General features: G+C 65.6%; 1 protein-coding gene across 1 annotated transcript; it reads left to right on the top strand.

The window, feature by feature from the left end:
* Positions 1-2,593: 2,593 nt before the first annotated feature.
* Positions 2,594-8,323, top strand: LOC138107037 (serine/threonine-protein kinase pim-1-like). The gene is given in 9 exon segments (XM_069008370.1): positions 2,594-2,738; positions 3,251-3,308; positions 5,837-5,939; positions 6,127-6,540; positions 6,633-6,683; positions 6,897-7,266; positions 7,479-7,655; positions 7,951-8,078; positions 8,080-8,323. Coding segments are annotated over 9 exon segments (1,650 nt in total). The 3' UTR covers positions 8,284-8,323.
* The last annotated feature ends 626 nt before the right edge of the window (positions 8,324-8,949 follow it).

Genomic DNA, 8,949 nt, shown 5'->3' with positions numbered 1-8,949 from the left:
GAGCAGCTCTACCGGCAGGGCCCGCTGCTGGGGAGCGGCGGCTGCGGCAGCGTTTACTCCGGGACCCGGCTCGCCGATGGCGCCCCGGTAAGAGTGGGGCCGGGTCGGAGGGGGGCGGCGGGCGGCGGGCGACGGGCGACGGGCGACGAGCTCAGCCCGCCGCTCGCCTTGACTTGCAGGTGGCCATCAAGCGAGTGTCCCGCGATCGCATCCCGGAGTGGGCGCGGCTGGTGAGTGAAAGCCGGCGGGGCGTGGCGGGCGGGGCTAGGGCGAGGCCCGGGAGGGTGGGAGCCGGGACGCTGCGAGGGGAGCGAGCGTGCAGTGAGCGGGGGCCGCGGAGCGTCCCGGGCCGGGCAATGGCGAGCGGCGGTGGGGCCGGGCCGGGGTGCCGAAGGCTCGGCGCAGCATCGGCCCCGCTGACGGCATCGCGGTCCCCCCCGCAGCACAACGGCGCCCTTGTGCCCCTGGAGCTGGCGCTGCTCTGGATGGTGTCGCGCCCTGGCTTCCGCGGCGTGGTGCGGCTCCTGGACTGGTTCGAGCTGCCCGACGGCTTCGCGCTGGTCATGGAGCGTCCGGAGCGCTGTCAGGACCTCTGGTACTTCCTGGAGGAGCGGGGCTTCCTGACGGAGCCCGTGGCGCGGGGGCTGTTCCGCCAGGTGCTGGAGGCCGTGCGGCACTGCACCAGCCGCGGCGTCCTGCACCGCGACATCAAGGCCGAGAACGTCCTCGTCGACCTGGCCACCGGCGAGGCAAAGCTCATCGACTTCGGGTGCGGCACGGTCCTCCAGGACACCTTCTACACCCGAATGTCAGGTGAGCCCAAAGGCGGGGCCCAGCCGGGCAGCAGAGATTCCCCCCTTTGCTGGCAGAGGCGGAAGAGGGAGGGAGCGAGGGGAAATCCTTCTGCAGCCGGCTGCAGCCAAGTTGCTTTCCGGCGGGGCGAGGGCTGCCTGTTGTGGAATGGGAGCTGGCTGGGAGGGAGCAGCACTCATCAGGGCCTGATGAGCTGCGCCCGTGTCCCGTAGGCACGCCGGAGTACAGCCCGCCGGAGTGGATCCTCTTTGGCTGCTACCATGGCCAGCCAGCCACCATCTGGTCCCTGGGCATCCTGCTCTATGAGCTGGTCTGTGGGCACCTTCCTTTCAACACGGATGAGGACATCATCCGGGGCCAGCTCTTCTTCCCGCCCCGGGTGTCTCAAGGTGGGGATGCGCCTTCACAGCACGGGGGGAGGGGGGGAAGGACGTGGTTGGCAGAGGGCAGGTGGCACGCAGGCGTCCTGCTCTTGCAGCTAGGGAGGAGGCTGATCTGCTGGGGTTAGCTGGAGGAGGTGGCACGTGTGCCTCTGGGCTGCTCTCGTCCGAAAGGGAGGATCGACGGGAAGGTTGGGGTGCAGCTTCCGAGCGCTCCTAGTGTGGCCTGGGCACCGTGGAATCTGGGAGAGCAGGGGCAGGAGCCTTGTCCCGCTGAGCAGCGTTTTCCCGTTTCTCTCCCCAGAGTGCCAGCACCTCATCCGGTGGTGTTTATCCATGGACCCCGCGCACAGGCCGTCCTTGGAAGACCTGTTTGAGCATTCTTGGCTGCAGGACCGTCACCTGGCCCAGGAGACAGCAGAGATCCATCCCTCTGCACAGTAGGATCCAGGAGCCCAGCAAGCACCAGCTGCACGCGTCTCGGGGCGCTCGAAGAAAACGGCAGAGCGTTTCCCTGCGGCCGTGGCACGGAGGAGAGAGCGCAGCCGAGGAGATGCTTCCGCTGGTCCTCGGCGCCTTGTGGAGGAAGCGGCTCAGTGCTCCCCATCCTATTGGAGAAGTCGTGGCAGTGCAGTGAAGTTGCCACGGACTGGAAAAGGGGAAACATCCCCCTGCAGCTCAATGGCATCGTGATGTCCCCGCAAGCCGAGGCACCGCCGGGGTGTTCTTCTGGAGCACGACCTGGAGCCGGACAACACCGTCCTCGAGCTGGCCGCTGGCGGGGCAAAGCCGGTTGGCTTTGGTTGCGGCCCCTTCCTGGAGGACACGCTCTGCGCCCCGACGGAATCAAGATGAGTCCACAGCCGGCGGAGGGGTGGGGGGATGCTCGTGGTTCCAGGCGTGGCAGGGCTCGGCCGGGCCAGGCGCCGGAGCTTCCCCGCTTGGCGGCGCCGGGGAATATTAATTTTTCCGCCGGCCGCCAAGTTGCTTTTTGGCGGGACAGGGCACGGATGCTGTGCAGGGGGAGCCAGCGCCCGGCCTTGCTGACAGCTTCTGCCACCCAGCCTGGCCCGGGCTGGGGCGGGGGGAGCCAGCCTGGCAAAAGCATCCGTCCGTAGGGACGGGGGGCAGCAGAGGGGGGCGGGTTCCGAAGGCGTGCCCCTGCTGGTCTGCTTTGCGGGCCCTTGAGGAAGGGGTGGGCTTACGCGTGGGAAAGGTGGGGTTTTTCCCCAGCCATGGAGAGCCTTAATGCTTGCATGGAGTGCTCAGACCCTCCCCAGGCCCGTGATACGGTGATAACCTTTGACGCTTTTTCTTGCTTCCAGGTCTTGTTTTGAATTGACTTTCATGCAATCGTTCTTTGCTTTTTCCAGGAAGGTTGCACCGGGTGCCCGGACCGCATGGGGAAGCGCTGGCACCCTGTGTGTGGAGTGCGTCCGGTGCCGGCGCTACCCCGGGGGGCCGCGGTCTGCGGGGCCATCGCCTTCAAGACGGACGAGGACCTCGTGCGGGATCGGCTCCTCTCCTGGCAGCAGGTCTCCAGAGGTGGGTACCCGGCTTCACAGCAACGGGTGGCAGATGGGCTTCCGGCAGACGGCAGTGGGCACACGAGCATCCCGCTCTTGCAGCTGCTGAGGAGACTGCTCTGCCGTGTTTAAGTGGAGGAGGTGGAACGTGGCCTGCCATGCTGCTCTCCTCTAGAAACGGAGAATTGGCACCGCCAGCAGCCTGGCCCGGGCACAGGCCGTGCTGGGACAGGGGGGACAGGAGCCCTGTCCGGCTGACCGCGGCTTTCTGGTTTCTCTCCCCAGGGTGCCAGCACCTCAGGCACGGAAGCAGCACCGCTCGGCCTGCGAATCTGGGAGGGCTGGAGGGCGGCGGGTGTTAATTTGCTGTCAAAAATAAATCTTGTTCTTGTCGTTGTCATCGGAGCCTTTCTTTCATCCTTTTCCAAGCTTTTGGTCCCCTTCCTCCAGGGTAATCTTTTTGGGTCCTTCCTCAGCCACTCGGTGGCCTTTGGCAGGGGGTGTTAAGCAACGCGAAAATTTCAACAACAGCTCCTGTTGCCAACGGCAGCAGCCCCTTCGAGAAGCCGGAGCTGCCAGCCAGGCTCGCGTGTGCTTTGGAAAGGGGAGCGGTTTGCAGGGACGCAGTGGTCGCCCCGCTGCAAAAGCTGGGAGGAAATCAGAAGCGGCAAAATGCCATTTCGGCTCAAGCCCCGCCCAAATACTTCTTCATCTTTCCCCTCTGCTCCAAGATAGGCAGGCAGGGCTGGACTCCGGCAAGGTTCCAAGTTCTTTGTGCTCCCTGGCATCAAAGGGATCACGATGGAAACTCTTGTACGCAGTGACTGCGGTACAGCTCCTGAAGGAAAAAAGGGAGTGTCACGAGATGGGACATCCTTCTTGTCTCCTTTGTCTCCCCAGGAGCCCCTCGGAAAGAGAAATGCCTGCAAGGGCTTTATCTGACTCCTTCCCAGCCAGCCCTTCCCTCCTCGCTCCCGGGTCTCGTTTGCTCCGCAGGCCTCATTAGCTCGCTAAACTCAGAGGAGCCCCGGTAGGAAAAAAGGCTGCCTGGCGTGGCGCTGGTTGATCCCTGTCTCATCTTGATTCCATTTGCCCTGCTCCCCAACCTTCCACCCAAAGAGACCAAAGCATCCCCCACAGCCCCACGGTGCTGCACCAGATCCCGGGCACGTGGCCTCCTCCAGTCCTTGGCGGCCTCGGGGAGGCTCCAGAGCCCTGTGTGCGGGACAGCTGCTGCAGCACCCACCGCTGTGCCTGGGGGCAAACAGCGCCCAAGGAGCGGCTGCGCAAGTTCAGAGTCTGAAGCAGAATCCCCGGTGCACGCAAGTGAGAGCTGGGATTTCAGGGGCTGCCAGGAGACGCTGAATTCCTCTCCTCGCTGCCCTTTCTAGCCACGGCCACGCTGATGCAATCGGAAGAATTGCCCCTGCCCAGGCAGCTCTCAGGTAGAAGACTGGCTTTTGCTCCTCATGTTTCTGAGGGGCTAGCTGCCAATTCCTCAGGTTTTCCTTCCAATTAATACGGGGTTATGACTATTTTTACTAGTTTATTACTAGTTTATTTCTAGTTTTACTTCCTGCGGCTCCCTGTGAGCGAGGAAGCACCACAAACCCTCTCCCTCAAAGCCTTGAGGTACTGCCCAAGCAGAACTTTTTCATGCTCTTTCCTCCTGGTGATTTTATAATCTCGTCCACAGTCTGAAAGCAAACTGATGCCGTAGGCAAAAGCTTGACCTTGGAACCCTAGGGCACTTTCTGTGCGTGTGCTTGTGTCCCCACGGCCTTCGGGTGAGCCTGGTGGGGCCGAGGCCTGGGGCCCTCAAGATGGCGCCGGGGAGCCCCCGGGGCAGCGGGGCGGGGTGGCAGAGGGTGGATTTCCCCCGAGCGAGCGAGCGAGGGAGCGAGGGAGCGGCGGGGAAAGGCGCGGGGAGCAGGGGAGGCACAAAGGCCCCGGGTCTCTGGCAAGCGGGCGGCCAGTCGCCAACTGCTGGCTCCCGGAGCCGCTGGCAGGGCCGTGTCTCCTCCACGCCGGTGACACTGCACCTGCAGCGCTGCATCCGGCTCTGCCGGGCTCCCCAGCACGGATGGCAAGGACACGGACGGGCTGGAGCACGTGCGGACGGGGGACACCGAGATTTAGCGAGCGCTGGAGCACCTCTCCTGCAAGGAAAGGCTGAGACAGCTGGGCTTCTTCAGCCGGCAAAAGACACTTAGGCTTAGGCTCGACAGAACCGTGGCCTTCCAGGACCTGACGGCAACCTACAAGAAAGCTGGAGAGGGACTTTGGACAAGGGCAGGCAAGGACAGGACAAGGGAGAATGGATCCAAACGGAAAGAGAGTAGGTTTAGATGAGGTATTCAGAAAAATGACTCTCGTGGCACAGGTTGCCCGGAGAAGGTGTGGCTACCCCCTCCCCTGGCAGTGTTCAAGGCCAGGCTGAAAGGAGCTCTAGACAAGCCCTTGGTCCAGTGCCAGGGGTCCCTAGCCACAGCAGGGGGGCTTGCAACGACGTGATCTTTCAGGTCCCGTCCAAGCCAAACAATGCCGTGACTCCGTGATTCTGGGATACTTCCCCTCCTCATCCTCTGGCAGAAAAAGAAGCTTGGGACCAAGTTCCACATTGCAGACTCTGTCTTTTGGCAGCCTGCAACTGTCTCAACAGAGGATGAAAAGAGATGACATTACTGACACGATTTATCTTTTCTACCTGAAAATTAAAGGCTCCACTCCTGTCCACTCTCGCACAACCATCAGGACAGGGAACTCTTCCCGGTGAAATGCTTCATCTCACCCAAGGAAGAAGAAAGCTACAAGCCCACACTTTTCTTTATTTCTGTATTGATTTATTAGGTTATTTCTTTCACGGGCATTTATTTCTTTGTTTGCTTCTTCCCTTCCGCGGGGCGCGCGCCGGCTCCTCCGGTGGGCTCGCGCAGGGAACGGACGAACGGAACGGCCGCGCGCTCCGGCGGCTCAGCGGCAGCAGCAGCGGCAGCAGCAGCGGCAGCAGCGCCTCTCTCGATCGGTTTTCCACTCGGATTTCCGCTCGCTCTCCGTCCCCTTCTCCCTCTCACACTCCACTCACTCCCGTCCCGTCCCTGTCTCCGCCTCTCCCAGCGCGGCTCATGCCGCGTCCCGCGGGCCGCCCCTCTGCGGGGCCGCCCCGTGCCCGCCGCGGTGCCGCCTCCGCCGGGCTCTCTCCGTCCTGGCAGCGGCTCTGGTGCTGGCGGAGCAGCACGCTCTTTTGGCTCCGCCTGGCGCGGGCCCTGGCCCGGCCCCGGCCGAGGCCCCTCCCGCGGCTCCGCCCGGAGCCGCCCCGCTGCCGCCCCTCGGCGGGGCCGCCCCCTGCCCGCCCCTGCCCGGCCCGCCGCGGTGCCGCCTCCGCCGGGCTCTCTCCGTACTGGCAGCGGCGCCGCTGGAAGGGCCGCTCGCTCTGGTGCTGGCGGAGCAGCACGCTCTTTTGGCTCCGCCTGGCGCGGGCCCTGGCCCGGCCCCGGCCCCGAACGAGGCCCCTCCGGCGCTTCCGCCCGGAGCCGCCCCGCTGCCGCCCGGCTCCCGCCCCGTCCCCGGCAGCGTCGTCCGCAGCATCGCCGGCAGCTTCCCCGCTCCGAACTCCGCCGCTCGTCAGCTCGGCCGCCGGCCCCGGGGCGGCTCGGGAAGCAGCAGCGCCCGGGGGCCCCGGGCAGAATGCCGAGAGCGCGGTGCCGCCCGCACGGGCGGAGAAGCCTCCCCTGGAGCAGCTCTACCGGCAGGGCCCGCTGCTGGGGAGCGGCGGCTGCGGCAGCGTTTACTCCGGGACCCGGCTCGCCGACGGCGCCCCGGTAAGAGTGGGGCCGGGTCGGAGGGGGGCGGCGGGCGGCGGGCGACGGGCGACGGGCGACGAGCTCAGCCCGCCGCTCGCCTTGACTTGCAGGTGGCCATCAAGCGAGTGTCCCGCGATCGCATCCCGGAGTGGGCGCGGCTGGTGAGTGAAAGCCGGCGGGGCGTGGCGGGCGGGGCTAGGGCGAGGCCCGGGAGGGTGGGAGCCGGGACGCTGCGAGGGGAGCGAGCGTGCAGTGAGCGGGGGCCGCGGAGCGTCCCGGGCCGGGCAATGGCGAGCGGCGGTGGGGCCGGGCCGGGGTGCCGAAGGCTCGGCGCAGCATCGGCCCCGCTGACGGCATCGCGGTCCCCCCCGCAGCACAACGGCGCCCTTGTGCCCCTGGAGCTGGCGCTGCTCTGGATGGTGTCGCGCCCTGGCTTCCGCGGCGTGGTGCGGCTCCTGGACTGGTTCGAGCTGCCCGACGGCTTCGCGCTGGTCATGGAGCGTCCGGAGCGCTGTCAGGACCTCTGGTACTTCCTGGAGGAGCGGGGCTTCCTGACGGAGCCCGTGGCGCGGGGGCTGTTCCGCCAGGTGCTGGAGGCCGTGCGGCACTGCACCAGCCGCGGCGTCCTGCACCGCGACATCAAGGCCGAGAACGTCCTCGTCGACCTGGCCACCGGCGAGGCAAAGCTCATCGACTTCGGGTGCGGCACGGTCCTCCAGGACACCTTCTACACCCGAATGTCAGGTGAGCCCAAAGGCGGGGCCCAGCCGGGCAGCAGAGATTCCCCCCTTTGCTGGCAGAGGCGGAAGAGGGAGGGAGCGAGGGGAAATCCTTCTGCAGCCGGCTGCAGCCAAGTTGCTTTCCGGCGGGGCGAGGGCTGCCTGTTGTGGAATGGGAGCTGGCTGGGAGGGAGCAGCACTCATCAGGGCCTGATGAGCTGCGCCCGTGTCCCGTAGGCACGCCGGAGTACAGCCCGCCGGAGTGGATCCTCTTTGGCTGCTACCATGGCCAGCCAGCCACCATCTGGTCCCTGGGCATCCTGCTCTATGAGCTGGTCTGTGGGCACCTTCCTTTCAACACGGATGAGGACATCATCCGGGGCCAGCTCTTCTTCCCGCCCCGGGTGTCTCAAGGTGGGGATGCGCCTTCACAGCACGGGGGGAGGGGGGGAAGGACGTGGTTGGCAGAGGGCAGGTGGCACGCAGGCGTCCTGCTCTTGCAGCTAGGGAGGAGGCTGATCTGCTGGGGTTAGCTGGAGGAGGTGGCACGTGTGCCTCTGGGCTGCTCTCGTCCGAAAGGGAGGATCGACGGGAAGGTTGGGGTGCAGCTTCCGAGCGCTCCTAGTGTGGCCTGGGCACCGTGGAATCTGGGAGAGCAGGGGCAGGAGCCTTGTCCCGCTGAGCAGCGTTTTCCCGTTTCTCTCCCCAGAGTGCCAGCACCTCATCCGGTGGTGTTTATCCATGGACCCCGCGCACAGGCCGTCCTTGGAAGACCTGTTTGAGCATTCTTGGCTGCAGGACCGTCACCTGGCCCAGGAGACAGCAGAGATCCATCCCTCTGCACAGTAGGATCCAGGAGCCCAGCAAGCACCAGCTGCACGCGTCTCGGGGCGCTCGAAGAAAACGGCAGAGCGTTTCCCTGCGGCCGTGGCACGGAGGAGAGAGCGCAGTCGAGGAGATGCTTCCGCTGGTCCTCGGCGCCTTGTGGAGGAAGCGGCTCAGTGCTCCCCATCCTATTGGAGAAGTCGTGGCAGTGCAGTGAAGTTGCCACGGACTGGAAAAGGGGAAACATCCCCCTGCAGCTCAATGGCATCGTGATGTCCCCGCAAGCCGAGGCACCGCCGGGGTGTTCTTCTGGAGCACGACCTGGAGCCGGACAACACCGTCCTCGAGCTGGCCGCTGGCGGGGCAAAGCCGGTTGGCTTTGGTTGCGGCCCCTTCCTGGAGGACACGCTCTGCGCCCCGACGGAATCAAGATGAGTCCACAGCCGGCGGAGGGGTGGGGGGATGCTCGTGGTTCCAGGCGTGGCAGGGCTCGGCCGGGCCAGGCGCCGGAGCTTCCCCGCTTGGCGGCGCCGGGGAATATTAATTTTTCCGCCGGCCGCCAAGTTGCTTTTTGGCGGGACAGGGCACGGATGCTGTGCAGGGGGAGCCAGCGCCCGGCCTTGCTGACAGCTTCTGCCACCCAGCCTGGCCCGGGCTGGGGCGGGGGGAGCCAGCCTGGCAAAAGCATCCGTCCGTAGGGACGGGGGGCAGCAGAGGGGGGCGGGTTCCGAAGGCGTGCCCCTGCTGGTCTGCTTTGCGGGCCCTTGAGGAAGGGGTGGGCTTACGCGTGGGAAAGGTGGGGTTTTTCCCCAGCCATGGAGAGCCTTAATGCTTGCATGGAGTGCTCAGACCCTCCCCAGGCCCGTGATACGGTGATAACCTT

The sequence above is a fragment of the Aphelocoma coerulescens genome, chromosome 3, assembly GCF_041296385.1.
Source record: "Aphelocoma coerulescens isolate FSJ_1873_10779 chromosome 3, UR_Acoe_1.0, whole genome shotgun sequence".
NCBI lineage: Eukaryota > Metazoa > Chordata > Aves > Passeriformes > Corvidae > Aphelocoma > Aphelocoma coerulescens.
The sequence above is the reverse complement of the archived record's forward strand: the minus strand, read 5'-3'. Positions and strand labels throughout refer to the sequence as shown.